The 19,620-nt window shown below is 44.3% G+C and overlaps 2 protein-coding genes across 2 annotated transcripts; both read right to left on the minus strand.

Moving 5' to 3' along the window:
• Nucleotides 1-404: 404 nt before the first annotated feature.
• C5H21orf140 (chromosome 5 C21orf140 homolog) lies at nt 405-1,175 on the minus strand. The gene has a single exon (XM_060150897.1). The coding sequence runs from the start codon at nt 1,173-1,175 to the stop codon at nt 405-407; it is 771 nt and encodes a 256-aa protein (XP_060006880.1).
• A 14,559-nt stretch (nt 1,176-15,734) lies between these two features.
• SMIM34 (small integral membrane protein 34) lies at nt 15,735-19,026 on the minus strand. Its single transcript, XM_060149082.1, has 3 exons — nt 19,020-19,026; nt 18,862-18,903; nt 15,735-16,204 (listed from the first exon to the last, which is right to left on the minus strand). Exons 1-3 carry the CDS (start codon nt 19,024-19,026, stop codon nt 15,735-15,737), a joined length of 519 nt encoding a protein of 172 aa, XP_060005065.1.
• Nucleotides 19,027-19,620: the final 594 nt, after the last annotated feature.

The following is a 19,620-nucleotide window of genomic DNA, read 5'->3' on the forward strand; positions in this document are numbered from 1 at the left end:
CAAGCCGGCTCCCTGTGGATTATTTTGGTGGACTGAAACCGGTAGGCACACTAGTTAATTTCAATTTTTTGTGAGCACACTCTTGGTTCTCTTTTTTTCCTCACACAACCTTTAGCTCTGTTCATCTCTCTCACTTCCCAGCTCCTTTGGGCTCGTTAACTCTCATCCTCTCACTGACATAATAGCCCTCAGAGTGGCCTTAACCAGATGAAAGTCAAGGTCACTAATTTACCAACAAGATTTAATGAAACCTTCAGCAAACCGTAAGCACTTTGCCAATGCCCTTAGGAAGCAGTCCTCACAGCATCTCTGTGAGGTCATTGTTGGAGTATCTTTGGCTGCAGTGGTCCAGAATCAAACCCAACAGAATTGGTAAAGATCATGCCCACAGCACGGCCCTGCTGTTAGAGGAATCGCACTTCAGAAAATTTACCAAGATAGTAGTTTTCCCATCTTTGTACTTTGTTAGTTAGTGTTCTCCATTTGCTTGGGTTCATCCTTTCAATCCCTTTGCTAATTAAATCACTGAAGAGTATATACTTGTAAGAATAGACACCATCAGTGGACTGCAAACAAAACTCCTTTCTGTAATTGATGATAAACCATTTCAGAGAAGACCAGGCTGAGTCTAGAGGGTTCAGATAACTGTAAGCGGAAGGCAGAGAGAGTAGTTCATGGCCATAGGACTTGGCCACCTGTGGACAACATGTGATGTTCGTTAAGTTAAGGACTGATGGGACATGGGCCTGGGCCTCGGATTCTATGTCTTCCTTTGGCTTCATCTCATCCTGCTGCCTTCTGTCTTTGACCACAATTGTGCACTTCCCGTAGGTCTTCTTTGCCACATCACAGAACTCAGAGAAGAGGCTGTCTTCTTGTTTGTTGCATAACTCATCCCTTAGGAACATCCGATATTTCCAAGGCATCCATCCTTGACTACCACCAGCATGCACAATACACCAAGTTGGAGTTGGCGTGAAATAGCCATCACTAAAATCTTCCCCTGTTACAAGACTCTCAGGGATATAAGTTTCCCCCAAATATACAGTTGTAAACCCATCATATTGCAGTGTTCTCAGGGTTTTCAAATACTGGAGACATTGCTTCCTCTTCATGCTGTTGAATAGATTTCTGATAATAATGTTTCTTAAAAGAGGTTTTGCAAAGTGAGGCATGGTAGCTCTTCAAGTATTTTTCAAAGCTTGAGTGTCTCCATCTGCAGTGATCTGGCAAGAGTGGGATGATGACCTCATAAAGGGCTTTCTTACAGCTGAGCTGGTCCCATAGATACACTTGAGATTTCAAAGCATCATGAAACACACACTCAGAACAATTCCTTTCTGGCTTATATGACGTGGGAATGGGAATGGCAAGCCATCCAAGATGTTACTTTGACATTGCATCTGTAGTAGGTCTGGAGAGAGATTGGCAATTGTATTAGTTTGCTAAGGCTGCCGTAACAAAAGAGCAGAAATTTATTTTTTCACAGTTCTGGAGGCTAGAAGCCCAAGATCAAGGTGTCAGCAGGTCTGGTTTCACCTGAGACCTTTCTCCTTGGCTTGCAGATGGCCACCTTCCCCCTATGTCCTTATTTGGCCTTTCCTCTGTGTGCCCACGTGTCTCTGTCCTAATCTCTCCTTATAAGGACACCAGTCCTGTGGGATTAAGGCCCACCCATATGACCTCATTTTACCTTAATCACCTCTTTAGGGACCCCGTCTCCAAATATAGTCACATTCTGAGGTCCTGGGGGTCAGGGCTTCAACATGAGCTTTGGGGGAGACACAATTCAGCCCCTAAAGCAACCTTTTAACAGTGATGAGCCAAGTTCCTCACTCATTTCCATTTAGGTCATGAGGATGAAGTGTAATATATTTGTTCATTCAACCATTCTGAGTACCTACTATACACCAGGCATTGTGCCAGGCCCCAAGGGTACCAGTCATGGTGTGTCCGGTGAGGCCTAGACACAGATATGGTTTATGTCTGTGTACACATGGACTTTGTGCCTGCTGCCTGTCCACTTTCACAATCAAGAGTGGTTTTTCCAGGTGGCAGAAAGGGTATGGCAAACAGTGAAAGAAAGTCAGCCTGCATACCTGTCTTTCACTGGGGCTGCCAATTCTTGAGCTAATTCAATACCCCGTCTACAAAGGACTTTAGTTTTATATACTCAAGGCAAAATGACAGTTTACTTCAAACTCTAGCAGCCTCTTTAATTTCCTTTGTATTTTCTTGTCTCCTTAAAGATCTTTCATAAATGTGAATAATGTGTTCCCTCAAATGAGGATGTGGACAAACTGATTTATTGGGTCCTTTTCTCTACTGTTGAATGGATGAAGATTTTCTTGCCACAAAGTTTTCTTGGGACTCAAGTTTAGGCAATGCCAGACAGTAAGACTAACCTAGCATAGTAAAGTTAACATGAAGCCTGTGCTCTCCAAGCAACTTTCTCAGAGGCTAGAATCAGTGGGTCTGGGTTGATAATTGTGGCCATTTCCTCTTAGAATTTTTCTTCTGGTGGCAGGAACCATTTTCAGACCAAATTTGATATGGATGCTAAATATGTAGAAGTGTGGCTGCTTGGTTGAAGTGGTAATGGTGGTCCTAGAGCCCCCCCCCCGTTCAGACACCCCTTTCTGCCTCCTCTCCCACAGGACCCTGTGGCCTGGAGCGATGTGAAAACTTTATATAATACAATGAAGTCAATTCCAAGACAACAATTCTTTGCTTCTCTCTCATTCAATCTTCAGTTATGTATGGATATGAGAAACATGCTCAGAAGTGTAGAAGAAAATGTATAATGTTACCTTTGTGTAAATATATGTGTGTGTATAAATGATAAAGGATATACATACTTGCTTGCATTTTCAAATATAAACAACAGAAGAATAAACCTAACACTAATTAAAAATGCTGGCCTATAGGGGAAGGGATAGAACAGGAGGGAGGAAAAAAAGTGAGAAATCTTTTCTGAATGTATCTTGTTTTATAGTTTTGACTAGAAAATGTAAACATTTCACATTTTTTAAAAAAAACAAGAGTAAAAAAAGAAAACTAAAACACAATGATCTCTAAAATATGCAAGAAAATAGAAACTAATGAACCTCACTGCTTATCGTGTCAGAAACCAAAACAAACAAACAAACTCAGTAGCAATGTATACTCTACCCTCCAGATTATGGTCTCTCAATATTATTTCCTACTGAAGGAATCAGGGGTCCTTTGATTGTAGGTCTGGGGAAGGAAATGTGCAAGATGAGCTTGGGACATCTTGTCCAGCCTGACAGAAAGGAAGCCAACAAAGACCACAAGCATCCACCCTCACTGGCCCAGGGAGAGGCCAAGCCTGCATCCGGCAGGCTTGGCAAGACCAAGAAGTAGCCTGCCAGGCAGTAAAGTGGGTGGGGTCTGGACTCAAGCAAAGCATTGCACCATGGGCGGCCAGAGGAACTCAGAGAACCCTTCCCTTCACTCCTTCCCCTGATGCTATGCCTTGTGGCTTTCCCCTTCTTGACTTCAGGTTCTGTTGGGAGATACTAAGGGCTTGGGAGAAAGAACAAAGCTTCACCTGGGTCACGTCCCACTTTGGAGAATGTGCAGGGTGGCAGAAGGACCACCAGGAGGCAGTAGGTATATGTCTCCTTGATGACTTATAAGGCAACACCTTTTAAGTACCTCCCAGGACTCAAGATAGAACCTTGCTTTTCCAGAAGCCTCACACCCCACACCCCTTCCCAGTCACAACCTTCTCCCTTGGCCCTAAGAGTCACTACTATCTGCTTTTCTAGAAAACACTTCTATACTTCTTTCTTCTCCACTGCCTGGGTAACGGATATTCTAAGGTAGAATGCTGTCACATGCTTAATTCATTGAAATTAATTTTGTATAATTGGGAGATCAAGTTTGTTCGGTTCAAAGACGGAGAGTAACAGAAATCTTAACTCAGTGTGTAAGTATTAGTGTGGTTCTGTTGGCACACCTGCCACAAATTGTGCTTGTCACCAAAAAGGGGGAACGTTTGGAAACTGGTTTCACCAACCGTAACCTCCCCCCACCAAATCCCATAAACTAAAAGAGTTGCTGCACATATACACAGATGTGTGTTTACATGTGCTACTTCGAGTCTTATTGCACAAACTTGGTTGTGCAGGAAACATTATGCTTATTTTATTTTTGAATTTAGTTTTATTTTTTTATACAGCAGGTTCTTATTAGTTATCTATTTTATACATATTAGTGTATACATGTCAATCCCAATCTCCCAATTCATCCCACCACCACCCGCTGCCACTTTCCCCCCTTGGTGTCCGTACGTTTGTTCTCTACATCTGTGTCTCTATTTCTGCCCTGCAAACTGGTTCATCTGTACCATTTTTCTAGGTTCCATAGATATGCGTTAATATACGGTATCTGTTTTTCTTTCTGACTTTCATCACTCTGTAAGACAGTCTCTTATTGATATAAATCCATCACACTGGACTTGGGCATTGTAGAGGCTCCTTACCCCACCCTCAAGGCCAGAGCGTTGGCAGGATGCTGAGGCCACCCCTCCCCGCTGCTCACTGTGGGCACATGCGGATGTGCCTGCGTCCAACCCTGTGGTCCCGGCACCTAGGCACTGCAGTCCTGTTGGGGCTAACAACCTCAAGGCTAGGATCCGGCCCACTGAGGTGTGTGCCCAAGGCCACTGCCCCAGGAGACCCAGCCAACTCCAGGGGCCCAAGAGTGAATAGGCTGAGGACCCTGCAGTTCCCCAACCCAAGAGGCTCTGTCTGGCCCCAGGCTTGGGTACAGCTCTGCCCCCATTCTCTCCTCTAGGCAGCCCTGTCCTCCCCTACCTTCTGCAGGACAAGTAGCACAATCTCAGCTACAGGGGAAGAGGCCTGCCCTCAGGCTTTCGCCCTGGCATCCTGAATCTCCTCCAGGGCAATGAGCACAGAGCCCAGCACCCCCTACAAAGGGCAGGGCAGGAAGGAAAAACTGCTGGGAAGAAACCCAAATTCACTGCTCAGCAGACGATCCACCACTGAGAGTGTGTGTGTGTGTGTGTGTGTGTGTACACGTGGGTATCGGACTTTTCATTGTCCCACAACCCGCTGTTGGAGTGTCACCCCCAATGAGACATGTCTGTCAAGTGAGGTCACAAAGCCCCTGCTCTGTCGGTGAGTGGGGGAGATGATATTGTTCTAGAGAACTTAGTGCCGGAAACAGCCCTGGTCCCTCAACATGAAGCATCTTGGTTAATCTTCGTGGTGACCCATGGAGCTGGAATGATTATCACCCAGCTTGGGAGACAAGTCGCTTGGAAGAGAGGACAAAAGTGCCCCTTCTCCTCTCTTTGCCAACCAGGAGAACCCCTGGTCACCTTTTTTCCACACATACAAAAATTCTTAAAAAAAAATCCTTCTAATATACTTTCTAGAGCTAAGGAGAGTTGACCAGAACGAAGGGGGGGGACTTCTCACACGCCTTGACCCTCCTCACAGCTGTTTTTCATCACACGTAGGATGAGAGAATTGGACTAGACAAGGGAAGAGTTTCATTCACCCCAAAATGTGATCTTTCTCTTTCTTGTGAAACAAAAAAGATGCATGTGAGTATGGATGTAAGAGTGTGTGTGTGCAGAGTGTGTATACATGTGTGGAAGTATGTGTGTGTGTGTGAGGTGTATATATGGGGTAGATTTACACATGTGAGTGTGTATGTGTGTGTGCACATTCGTGAGTGTGTGTATATGTGTGTGGGATGCTGTGCATGTGTGTTGTGTGCAGATGTGTGTGTGAATGTGTGTGTCTGCGTGTGAGTGTGTGTGGACGGTGTCGTGTGTGTGAATTTTGAACCCGTGGGCCACATCATCCCCAGCTCCCTGCCACTGGGAAGGAGCTAGAACCATCAGGGTAATCACCAAATTCTCTTCAACCTTCCTCAGCTCGCTTCTTGCCTCGTTTAATGGAGGCAATTCTCCCACCCCCAGCTTCTCCTCCCGCCTTCACCTGGAAGACAATAACCAGCCCTCAGGGCTTCAGCTGCTTCCTGACACTGCTTGGAACAGCACTGAGGAACTGTCAGAGGAGCTTTGCTTATACCTGGGCCCCGAGCTCAGGGGTTCTGATGGAATCGGTCTGGGGCGAGGCCCAGGCATCATCAAGTTTTTTACAGACTTCTATGTGATTCTAAGGTGAGGCCAAGTTGAAACCCCCTTTTGAGAGCAAGGCCTGATCAGAGCCTCGTGGGGACCTATGGGTGTAGAGCTGGCAGGGACCCCAGAGTTAGTTTGAAAGGGAGCAGAACAATTTTTTTTCCTCACATAAAATTTATAGACTTCTTTTTAATGTAGAAAAGTTTGAGTTTTATATGAATGAAAAGGATAGAATGTAGGGAATGGGACTGACCTTTCCTCAGTCCTGCGGAGACCTGAGGAACCTCCGTGGAACAAGGAGTCTTAGTCCCTTTGTGCTGCTGTAACAAGTTACAACAGATGGGGCTTAAAAATAACAGACATTTATCTCTCACAGCTCTGGGGGCTGGGAAGTCCAAGATCAAGGTGCCTGTAGACCCAGTAGATACAGTGTCTGGTGAGGGCCCACTCCCTGGGCCCTCAGACAGTCATTTACGCAGGGTTTCCTCACATGAAGAGGGCAGAAGTTGGAGGAGGCAAGCCCTCAGGTCACTTCTCCTAAGGGCACTAACCCCATCATGGGGGCCCCACCCTTATGATCTCATTACCTCCCAATACATCACATTGGAGGTCAGGATTTCAACATATGAACTTTGCAGGGGACACAAACATTCAGTCCTTAGCACATGGTTTGAGAACCTGGGATCTGGTTCAATTCTGTAGTAGCCATTGGTACTCTTCCTGGATTGTTTGGCTCTGGCCTTCCAGGCACAGGGTAGGATGACACTTCCCCACCCCCTTGTGGTTGGGAGGACCATGGGCTACTTTAGCCCGTGAGTGGTAGGCAGGTGTGATGTGTGTCTCTTCCAGGCTGGAGCATTTAACCATCCAGGTGAGACTCTCTGGATTTCTTCCCTTCAACACCAAGACCAGAGATGTTTCAAACAGTGGCTGCTCCAGAAACCTGAGTCTCAGAGCAAGGACAGTAATGACACAGAGCAGAGCCCCAGCCAACCCACCGTGTGCAGGGGGCATGAGAGAGAAATGAACCTAGCCCAAACCAGTAGCCTTCTCATTCCTCACCTTGGATGAAAATAAAGGTATATTTTGGACAAATAATTCACAGAAATATCACATGGACCTAGCTTTGAACTTCTTGCCCACTGTTTGACAATATACAGGTTTCTTAGCCTCTCTGCACCTCAATTCCCGGATAGCACACACCTCGTGGTGTTTATAAAGGGATCACCCAGCTAGTGTACATCAAGGCACCCAGCGTTTGGTAGTGTTCATTAAATGTTAGTTTTCTTCTCTTCCTACGGCACCTTTAATGGACACATGTTTGCCTCCCTGCTTCCATTTTCCCGACCACTCCCCCACCCCGCTCCCCAGCAGTGCCCTGAGTTCAGTTCCAGTGTTCACCTGTCTCCCATGAAGCTCAGTTTCTTTTGGAGGAAGCCATGTCAACTCCTGCACCAAGCTTAAGCCAATCAGCACATCCCACTCCCCCAGCCACTGTGTGGTTCAGGGAGTGCTCGTGACATAAGCAGCCCCCAGTAAGTCTTGGGGCTCTTGCTAGGACTTCTGGGCCCTCAGGACCTGAGAGGGGCCAAACCTTACTTCTCTCATCTCTCTTTCCCCAGGAGGAGATCTGTCCTCTGTCCTTCATGCAAAGAGCCTCGCTGACACTTGTTCAGACACATCTGAACCCAGCAGACCCTGGCAGACCCTGCCAGGCCTCCCAGGCCTCTGCACTTCCTGATGATAAAGAGACAAATGCATGAAAGTTCTTGTCTGGGATTGGTGGCAGCTAAGGGCAGAAGGCATGAGGCAATCAGGGTTTCAAACAACCCAGGAGGAATACGACTCGGGGGCAGACAGCTCAGCATCTCCCCAGCAAATAATAATTACAATAACAATACTCTCCAAAGAACTTCAGGATTTGTGCACACATGAGAGCAACACAGAAATCCATGTCATGGAAATGATGTGGCTTAATTTGACATTTACGACTTTTATTGGAGGCTCATCAACTTGTTGGTTTCACTTCATTAAATTTTCCAGTGTGTCGAATTATATTGCTAATGCTGATGGTGGATGACATAAATTTCTTTTTCTGCTCTGATCTGAGGTTTATTGATCAATTTTGCAGTTCTGTTGTAACACATTGTCTCCAGTCACCCACACTTTATACATGCTTCTTTTACGAAGAGTGCATGACCTGTGTCTTTCTTCCTATAAGGACACTAATCCCATGGTAGGGGCCCCACCCTCATGACCTTATCTACCTAATCACCTTCCAAAGGCCCTATTTCCTAATACCATCACATTGGGGATTAGGGCTGCAACATATGAATTTGGGGGTGGGAGCACAAACTTTCAGTCCATAGCACACTACCAATGGCCTAACTCCCCCACTGGCTGTCCACTAGCCTGTGCTGGCCTCTGTCCTGGGCAGTTGTTTTCTGCAGCCTTCCCATCGTGGTGCAGTGCACAACAGACTATGTGGTACCCTGCCTGTGAGTGGGCTCCCTATACCCCAATTCTCTTTATGCACCCATTCATCAGCCTTGGTTCTGCTGGGCCAGGGAAATTGTTAACTGCTGCCCAGAGACTGTGGCCCAGGCAACCATGTGAACCTCTCCACCACCCAGTGGCTGCAGCCATACCTTCTCCAACGAGGTCTGCACCTCAGCCTTAGGGAGGGGACCCCCTTCCAAGTTTGTCCTTCCCTGGGCACTCTCCCTCAGACCCTGGATATGCTTTAGAGTTCTCTTTACATCTTCATAGTTTCTTCCCTATTGTCATTTAATAATTCTTTATATGAAACTTCCTCTGTTCAAATGACTGCATGGTTTTTCTCTAGCTTCATTGGTGGGTGTTAGCATAGAGGCAGCATAGGACCTGGGGATGCAGAGAATGGGTAACAGGCACATGAGATAATACATGTAGAACATTTAGCAACTGGTACACACCAAGTCCTTTTATTTTAGCTGTTATTATTTTTAAATGAATATTGCTATTTTTTTGGGCATACCTGTAGGAGACTGGGCAAGGGGAGAAGGCTTTCTGGAGGAGAGGATATCTGAGCTGGCTTGAAGACAGACTAGTGAGTCAGACCTATGGGTGGAAAGGGAGCCATCAGGGCCAAAACCAGGAACTGACCCACCTCCCATGGTTGTTATAAGGACTGAAATGAGATAGAAAGATAAGTGTACTTTGTAAACATAGAGAGAGATTATAAACAGTAATAATCCAATTCCCTTTGCTTGCTGGAAGCAGACCTTAAGGACAACCAGTCCCCTGTGCAAATTCCATGCTCATTATATTTTGTCTGAGGACTGGACATTTCCACCAGGAGAAAGTGCCTAGAGAAAATTGTTAGTACCTACTGTCGCAAATGGAATAGCACCCATTGTAAATAACTAAGTTGACACACTTGCAACATTCACTCATTCAGCAAATACTTATTGTGTGTTTGCAAGGAGTGAGTGATGTCAAAATTAATAAGATGTTGTCCTTATTTTTAAAATCATATTCTCATGCGTCGGTGGGGGACACAGACTGCAGACCAGTATTTGTAGTCTTATGTGGTAAGTGCTCTAATAAATGGACCAAGTTTTCAGGTGCCCCCCTCAAGCACTCACCCCACCCTCCCTCTTCCCCATACCCACTCTACAGGGATTTGGTTAAATTTGGTACCAGCTTCTCCATGACTTTTGTTACTTCTTGATAGTTTAGCTAAAACTAAACTGGAACTAAAGTGTTCCTGTCCCCAGCATCCCACGTCCACCTGCTGCTTCAACTCTACCTGCCACAGACTTGACACATCACCCAGTCCCTTCACGGTCTCCCAGACCACTCACTTCAAGCGTTTGTTTCATGAGTTTCCTAACATTGTAGATCAGAGCTGGTGGGACTGGTGGTGGGCGAGTCATTGGAGACATTTCTCAGTGTGTTCTGCCATCAAGCTAGATCCCTTAATCACCCCTCCGTCTCTTCCTCCCTCCACATCTCTTGAGAAGCAAATTCTTCTCCTGGTCTCCTGTAGAATAGTTTCACCCATATTCAGCAGCCTCTGGGGTCTCACTTCCTGTACCAAATACTTGGTAAACAAATGCACTTCTCATCCTTGGAGAAATTCTGTTAAATGAAATTTTCTCTTTGACCCATCCAAGTGTTTACCAAGTGCTGTGGCAGCCCTGGAGGAGCAAACAGGTCTGCCTTAGGAGTCAAGAAAGTTCCACAGAGGGTGATATCTGAGCAACGATTCTTTTTTTTTTTTAATGGTTCTTTTTATTGGCATTTTCTTCCTAGACTTAGTGCCCTCAGGTCACATAAGGGAGCTCATGACCCAGCCTCAGCCAGTCAGAGCTCTCCACTCCCTGGGCCCACCCTCAGTGATTGGTCCAAGGGGTGGGCACCTGCTATACCTGATCCAATGCAATGCTGTCCTCTGACATCTGAAACGTGAGCAGAGGCACAAAGAGACAGCATGGGAGCTGAGCCATCTTCTGGGAGGACCCTAAAGAGAAGGTTCTCCAGCTGAGGGCACTGAGTGAGGGGCTTGAGCAAACTGACCTCTCTCCTTCCTGAGACCTGGATAAGCTGCTGCCCTTTAGATTCTGTGAGCTAGCTCATTTGCCTTCTCCCAGATCCTCCCCCCGCCGCCCCCATTTTTTTTTCATGAGTTAGCTAGAGTTGGTTTCAATTTTGCCAGGAGAAGAAAGTCTAACTTTAATTGAAGGGTGAGTTGACATTCTGCTCTCGTGGAAGTCTAGACAATCAGAATCATTTCTGAGAATCAGAGCCACCTGCCACTGTACAAAAAGCTGGGTAAATACCAACAAATGTTTACCCTCTAAATTCTTTTTTAAAATCTTGTGGTAATTATATCACACCAGACAAATCATAGTGCAGCAGAGCTGATTAGACTTTTATTTAGAAGAGATGTGTTCTGATCACCCAGGAAAGCTGTGGTAACCTTGATTTGATTTGGTACAAACCCTGGTACCATCAGCCACAAATCCCAGAGGAAGCCATTCCTGGAGACAGTGAACCAAACCCATTCTACATTGATTTTAATTTTAATTTTTTAAATTTTTGGCTGGGTTGGGTCTTTGTTGCTGCACACAGGCTTTCTCTAGTTACGGCGAGCGGGAGCTACTCTTCGTTGCAGTGCGTGGGCTTCTCATTGCAGTGGCTTCTCTTGTTGCAGAGCATGGGCTCTAGCCATGCGGGCTTCAGTAGTTGTGGCACATGGGCTCAATAGTTATGGCTCGCGGGCTCTGGAGCACAGACTCAGTAGCTGTGGTGCACGGGCTTAGTTGCTCCGCAGCACGTGGGATCTTCCAGGACCAGGGATCGAACCTGTGTCCCCCTGCATTGGCAGGCGGATTCTTAACCACTGCGCCACCAGGGAATTTCTTCTACACTGATTTTAACTAATTCCCATTTAAGAGGAAGGCCTTCATCTGACCTGATCTGCTAATCTTGGAGAAAACTTACTATAGGACAAAGAAAGAAAACGTGTCTGAATCTGGGACTCAGTTTGCTCTGTTCCTGTCTCCACCAGGGTTGATGAAACATGCAAATCTCTTCCGCAGTCACTGACTTGAACACACACTGTGGTGCTGGAACCTCTCCCTCCTAGTCCAGCTACATAGGTTTTGCCCAGACAGTGATTAATTGCTGTGAGCCTAAACATTTTATATTTAAGGGATTTTGCACAAAATATTCTTAATACCTGAAGTTCTTTCCCACCAGTCTAGCTTATAATGGAGCCTACACGGATCTAATTCCCACCCAAGAACACATCTCCCTGGCAAACTCTCGGCCCAGCTCCCCAGAAAGTGGGTAAAGTTGGATCAAGCAGGGAAAATGTCCTCGGATCCCATGTAACGAACTGTGTCTGGGTGTCAGTGGGAAGACAGTGGCTTTTGCTCCTTAGGAAATACCTTTGGAGCCAGTCCTGACCTCATATCTAACATGGCAAGCCCTCTAAGGAGTTTCCACAATCAGAGTCAGGGGTTAGGGATTAAATGGAACAAAATCTCACTGAATGCTCTTTGAGAGGTCAAGTTACGAGAAATCTTGCAAGTGACTGTTGAGCTGACATAAGCTTACCAAATCTGTGTTTTTCCTATAAACACAAAATCCTATAAATATAAAAATCTTTGTGAAAGAAATGATCCCACCTTACCACATCACATTGCTTTTTTTTTTTTTTATCAAATTCCACTCCAAGGCCCACTTCCTCCAGGAAATTATTTCTCCAGTGGTATCATTGAGGATATTTTTGGTTGAGGGCAACAGAAAGCCTACCTCCAAAGGACTTACTAAAGGGAATTTACTGGCCCATAAACTAAAACATTCCAGTGGGAAATTAAGGCTTTGGGCACAGTCTGATCAGGACTCTAGCCTCTGTAATTTTCTCAGTTCTCCTCTTTATGTTGGCTTTTGCCCTAAAATTGGCTTTTCTCATGGTGAAAAAATGGCTCCAGCAATTCCAGACTCAGATCTGTGTTTAACACCATCCAGCACAAGAGAGGGCATCTGTGTTCCAGAAGTCCCCATGGAAGTCCTTCCTGTCACTCTAAGGCTTACTTAGGTCATGGGTCCAGCTTGGCCCCAGTCAGTGAAGCTGGAGGTAGGATGCACTGATTAGATTAACCTAGGTCTCTTATTTCAGCCTTGCACTGGGAGTAGTTTCAGCTTTCTTAGAGCCATATGGATTCCCAAATGCAAGTTAGGGGGTGTTGGATTAAGGCAGAGAAATATGCATAATGAGGAAGCAACCAACAAGAAAGTGTGTATTTTGTCTTCAAATTCATTTAAGTTCTGACGTTTTGCTCCCATTTTAGTGCATTCTGCATTCCCATTCACTGTGGATTACATTTTTATCTATCTTTGTGTCTGCTGTTTTATCCTGCCCTGTAAGCATCTTAAATCTATGGATGAAGCCCAGCCCTAACTGTATAAACACTTTTGCTGGAGAGCCTGTGAGATGATGATGTGGAAAATATGAAAAAAAGAAAAATAGTTGGAAGTCTATCTCATCCTCTCAAAAAAAAAAAAAAAAGCTTGGCATTTAATTCTAACCTTTATTAAATCATTGGGGCTAGTTGCTGACCACTGTCTGAAGACAGGGAAATACATTTTATTTGTAGTCCTGGGGACCCCTCCAAAAGCAAAACTAGATAAACTTCAAAGAAGTTGGTATAAAATATATTTTTCTCTTTGCCTACTGAAAGCCACTTGTAGAAATTCAGTTAATCGCAATCTCTCTAAATTAATCAGTCTGGTAGGCAAGATCCTATTTCTCTCTCTCTTTTTTTTTTTACAAACACACCACATCCTTTTTTTTTTTGGCTGCGTTGTGTCTTCATTGCTGCACGCAGGCTTTTTCTAGTTGGGGCGAGCCGGGGCTACTCTTAGTTGCTGTGTGCGGGCTTCTCATTGCACTGGCTTCTCTTGTTGTGGAGCGTGGGCTCTAGGTGTGCGGGCTTCAGTAGTCATGGCACATGGGCTCTAGGGCACAGGTTCAGTAGTTGTGGTGCACGGTCTTAGTTGCTCCGCGGCATGTGGGATCTTCCCAGACCAGGGCTCGAACCCATGTCCCCTGAATTGGCAGGCGGATTCTTAACCACTGCACCACCAGGGAAGCCCAAGATCTTATTTCTTTTTGAAGCAGAGACAAGAATATAAGTAACAGATATTTGTAATACATTTGAATGAATCGTTTGATGTCTAAGGTAACAAAATCTAAAAGTGACTGTTTTGTCTACATATAAAACTTGAATTTCATGGACTTGATTCAGAGCACAGGACATCAACTGTTATGCAGATGGGTTCGCCTGTAGAATAAGGTAATACAACCATTACTTATAGCTATTACCAGTAGACTAGTCATTTCCTGATCCACAATAGCATCACCACCACCACCATCAACATCAACCACCACCACCACCACCATCAACATCAACCACCACCACCATCAACATCAACCACCACCACCAACATCAACCACCACCACCATCAAAATCAACCAACACCACCAACATCAACATCAACCACCACCACCTCCATTAGCATCAACCACCACCAACACCATCAATATCAACTAACACCACCATAAACATCAACCACCATCAACATCAACCACCACCACCATCAACATCAACCACCACCACCACCATCAACATCAACCACCACCACCAATATCAACCACCACCACCATCAAAATCAACCACCACCACCACCATCAACATCAACCACCACCACCAACATCAACCACCACCACCAACATGAACCACCACCACCACCATCAACCACCACCACCACCATCAACATCAACCACCACCACCAACATCAACCACCACCACCATCAAAATCAACCAACACCACCAACATCAACATCAACCACCACCACAAACATCAACCACCACCACCAACATCAACCACCACCATCAAAATCAACCAACACCACCAACATCAACATCAACCACCACCACCACCACCATTAGCATCAACCACCACCAACACCGTCAACATCAACCACCACCACCATCAACATCAACCACCACCACCAACATCAACCACCACCACCAACATCAACATCAACCACCACCACCACCATCAATATCAACTAACACCAACACCATCAACATCAACCACCACCACCATAAACATCAACCACCATCAACATCAACCACCATCAACATCAACCAATATCAACACCATCAACATCAACCATCAAACACCAACACCACCATCATCAACACCAGCCATCAACCACCACCAATACTACCATCACCACCATCAACATCAATCACCACCACCACCACCACCACCATCAACCATTATCACCACCACCACAACAGGGCTTATATTTACATATTTATTTTACTTTCCAAAATACATTCGTATGCATGATCTCATTAGCTCTTATCTACTTTGTAAGGTTGGCAGAAAACTGGCATCACTATCCTCACTTTATCTGTAAGGAAACTAAGGTCCAGAGGGGTGAAGTGATGTGTGCAAGGACAACAAAGTGGTCAATAGTCAAACTCAGACTAGAGTCTGGTTCTTCTGACTGCAAAACTAATGCTTTTTTTCAATGGTCCCCACCCTCTCAATGAAAATGAAGAACTTCTGAAAATGAAGATGTTGATACTGACAACTTTGGTTCGATATTCCAGAGTTTTTAGAACGAATGGCCCTCTGGGACCATATATCCCAACCCTCACATGTTCCAGATGAGCCACTAGCCACTCAAAGTTCATGTGACCCTCTAGAAGTTGAATTTTCATCCAAAGGATTTGACTCCAAATTCAGCCTTCTTTCCATGACAAGAGGCCACCTTCACATATACACCAAGAGTTTCCCAGATTACTCTAAGAACATTGGATGTCCCATGCCCTTTCCTGGAGCACAAGCTTTTCCAGTGAAGGTTGAGTTGGGCTGGAAGCCACTACCCCTGCTCATCTCAAAGCACCAGAAAGCCTGAGAAGGAAACAGGATGCTGGCTTTTGGTCACACCCCCATCCACCAGTGGCTCAGTGATGCTATTCCAGCCCGACTCAAGGGCTCGACCCCTCTCTCAAGGTTCCATTTAAATCCAAAGGTGCTCCCCAAAGCAAGAAGTTTGGGCCTTTTCTACGGAGGCCTGCTTGCCTAGACTTTCAAGGGATTCCTTGGATTTCGGTGTGGGGCTGCTGTTTCCACACATTATCCCCAGGCTGGCCTGGTTGGGCTGCAGGACAGCTCCGTTGCTAACGGGCAGTGAAGAGCATTTGGCTGCCTTGCTCTGGAGCCCTTTCTTCTTGAGTTCAGAGGTCAAGTTTGAGTAATAAATATCTTCCAAGGATTTATCGTTCTTTCTGAGGATGTTGCTGGCCAGTCGGAAGAGGAAAATCACTCCGTAGATGCCAATGATGATGAGGATATACCAGGCGGCACTGGTCCCGTCTGGAAGCTTCAGGGCCCTGGTGGAGTTGGTGCTGTTCCTTCCCTCCAAATGGTCCCTCAGCAGGTGCCCCAGGACAGGGCTGGCCTGGGTCTGGTTGGGGGCTCCCTGATCCCCTGAGAAACAGAGAGGTCCAGATGAGACCCAGCATTCTGGGCTAAAGTTTGCCTGGCCAAGCCAATAGCAGTGTCTTTACATCGGTGGGAAAATGGGACTGCTGAAAGAGGCTTTCTCTGTTCAATGGGCAGAAGCCTAACAACATACGTGTCAATATATTCCTTTTAGACAAGAGAAAATCACACAAAAGTTTAATAGCATGTATACATGGGGGAGACCCAGGAAAACTGAGTAACTCCCATGTCAATATATTTTTAACAATCAAGAGAGTTCAAAACACCAAATTCTTGAATAGGAAATGCAACATCATAAAGATGTCAATTGTCCCTAAGATCATCTACAAAACTAACATAATTGCACTTAAAAGATCAGTAGGATTTCTTTGTGAAATAGACAAACTCTGCATACTGAAAAAGTTTTCCTAATTAGGAAAACTCTGAAAGAGTGATCAGTGGAAATAAGTTTAGCCAGAAATTTAAACCTAGCCAGCCAGAAAAATGTTTACTATTTTTTGAATGAATGAGTGCTTTATTTGCCCACAGCCCAGGTGGGGCTTACTGGGCTTCGCAAAGGGCATGAGGGGCTCTTCAGAACCAAGTACAGCTTTCCCTAAAATGTCTCCCTATAAAACTACAATAGCTAAAACAGTGTGACATAATACATAGACAGGAAGACCAATGGAACAGAGTAACAACATCAGTAGAGTTGGAATTGGAATTTGGTAGATAACAAAGGGGTATTTCTGATCACGAAGAAAAAGATGGATTATTCAATAAGTAGCATTAAAACAAGATAGCAGTGAGTTCACATCTCTCACCTCATGCCCCAAAACTGTCCGGATAAATCAAAGATTTTAACATTAAAAAAAGAAATAATTTAAAGTACTAGAAAATAACATGGTAGATTTTTTTCTCCCCTTATCATGTCAGAGTGGGATATCCCTTTCTCAGCGAAACACAAAAATTCAGAGGTGGAAAAAAAGGAAGAAAGAAAGAAAATGCTAAATTCAACTACCTAGAAAATTTTACAGTGATTGTGTACTATAAAACCAGAAGACAAATGACAAACCAGAGAAAAGTGGAAATTTATGCCACTAAACTTCTTAATAAGCTTCAGTTCTATAAGAAAAATCCAAAACCCCGGTAGAAAATATGCAAAGGATATGGGCAATTAGGTCGGAAAAAGAAATGGACCTTAAACATAAGAAAAGCTTCTCAGTATCACTCATAATAGGAGAAATGCAAATTAAAACTGCAGCAAGATAACATTTTCTTATCTATCAGGTTTGCAAACTCATGATGTCTCAGAATACACTGGATATGTCTGCAGGGTTGTCAGGACCTTGCTTAATTGCTGGTGAGAGTGTAAATTTATACAACCAATATGGAAGGCAGATTGACAAGGTCTATTGACATTACAAATGCATGTACCTTTGACATAGTGATTCTACCTGTAGGAATTTATCCTAAAAATACGCTGGAACATGTCCAAAACAATGCATGTTTAAGATTAGTCATTGCAGCATTGCTTGTGATGACTAATGCTTAAGAACAGCCTGAATAGCATCAATTAGAAGACGGTTTAATCCATTTTGGGACATCCATGCAGTGGAATACTATGCAGCCATAAAAAGTAACAAAGAATTTTCTTGGTACTAAATCTTAACAAATAAAAAAGTGTATAGTGATATAACTGATATGATCCTATGTATAAAGGAGGGTATGTTATTTGCTTGAAGCTTATATACGTGTAAAATATCTCTGGGAATGTGTATTTATTTTCAAAAAGAAATTAATTTAAAAATGGAAGAGTACAAGTGGGCACTTTCCTGATCTCCTTGGTGAAGTGCCCCTGGGTAAAGACACTGTGTGCCCTTCCAAGACCAGAAGATTAAGATCTTAATTGCTGTTTAACTCAAAACTGTTTTCTGTACTAGGAGAGCCAGTGAAAATGAAATGATAAAAATCAGAGAAGTAGTACTGTGAGACATTTTCCAGCTGTTTTATAGGTTCAAATTCTCATTTCTTGCTCTATGTAAACACAGATGTATCCAGACATGTCATAGGCTAAATCGCATCACCTGCTGGGTAGACCAGAGGTGCTCCATAAGTGCTTTCTATTTGATATTCACTTGTTGTTAATTCATTTTGCTAATGCAAGGCTCAGAGAGACCAGTAGTTTTATTATAGTTAATTGTCGAATGAATAATCTATTACTTTGAGATTAAGGGAGAAACCATTTAAAAATAACTGTACAAACCACATGTGACACAGCCCAAATTAACAGATTTCATTATATAAAATTTGTCACTCATAAGAAACAGTACAGTGATCTGGGATTTTTTACCGCTGTTGATAGAATCGTTTGAGAACTTAAATAAGGAAAGGGAAAATGTTCCCATAATTATTGAAAAACAAATCAACCCAACAAGAACCTCACAAACTTTAATTAGGGCAGGAGAACTTGTTTAAACCTGGAACGCATGTATAAGCTTATAGACCTTTCTGTGGATTGTTATAGAATGATGTAATATGTGCAAATACATATAAAATATACCCAACTAAGAACTACAGAACATTAAATTATTTGAAAGCCAGTCCATTTTCCACATGAAAGAAACTCAGTATTTTAATTATTGCAGTACATTGTTCTTTACCTTTCTTTTTAGATGTATAAGTTAGATGGTATCTTCTATATCCTATAGAAGAGACAAAGCTTTTTTCATCTGTGCTGTTTTACACTTATAAATTAATAATGTGACATATCTAAGAAATTCTAGAACTGCTCATCCTTGCGTCAGAGCAGAATACTCACGTTCCATGAGGTGGTCTTTTCCTTGACTCTTAAGGAGGCAAGTATAAGCCACTGCCATTGAAAGAGAATAACTTCTTTTTGCAAATGACCACAGTCCTACTGAAGTCAGGCTGCACTGAGGTTCAAGAGCAGATAGCAACGAGACACCCAAAGAATCTTAGGGCGACACCAAGTAGAAACTGAGCAGAGAGAAACTGGACTCATCTTCTCTCCTTCAATTAATCAGAGGATCGAAGTCGATCTGTCATCTGTTGGCTCAGAATAGAAAGCACTTCCTGGCTTTGGCTTGCTGAGGAGATCCAAAGCACAAGAGTTGTTTAAAAACATGCTGGTACCAAGGAGCCTCCAGCTCTTGCAGGTCCCATCCAGGACAGTGGTGGCAGGAAGCTCTCCGAGGCTGGCTTACAGCCTGGAGGGTTCCTGAAATTCCCTGTTCGGAACCTGTTGCAGGTGTGGCTGATTGTCAGGTGTGGCAGAGACCCGTTGTTACAGGGCCAGGAAACCGCATGGTCAAGAGTCAGTCACCAGCTTCCTCTAGGACTGTCCCGGAAGAGGAAAACCAGACAGGAAGGAGCCTGTGCAGGAGGACACAGCTGAGGGA

The sequence above is a fragment of the Lagenorhynchus albirostris genome, chromosome 5 (genome assembly GCF_949774975.1).
Source record: "Lagenorhynchus albirostris chromosome 5, mLagAlb1.1, whole genome shotgun sequence".
Lineage (NCBI taxonomy): Eukaryota > Metazoa > Chordata > Mammalia > Artiodactyla > Delphinidae > Lagenorhynchus > Lagenorhynchus albirostris.

Coding starts and splice junctions, on each gene's coding strand:
- C5H21orf140 (XM_060150897.1), bottom strand. CDS start 1,175: ATGCCTCACTTTGCAAAACCTCTTTTAAGAAACATTATTATCAGAAAT.
- SMIM34 (XM_060149082.1), bottom strand. Junction 16,205..18,861: donor TTATACATCTAAAAAGAAAG/GTAAAGAACAAT, acceptor TCTGTTTCTCAG/GGGATCAGGGAGCCCCCAAC.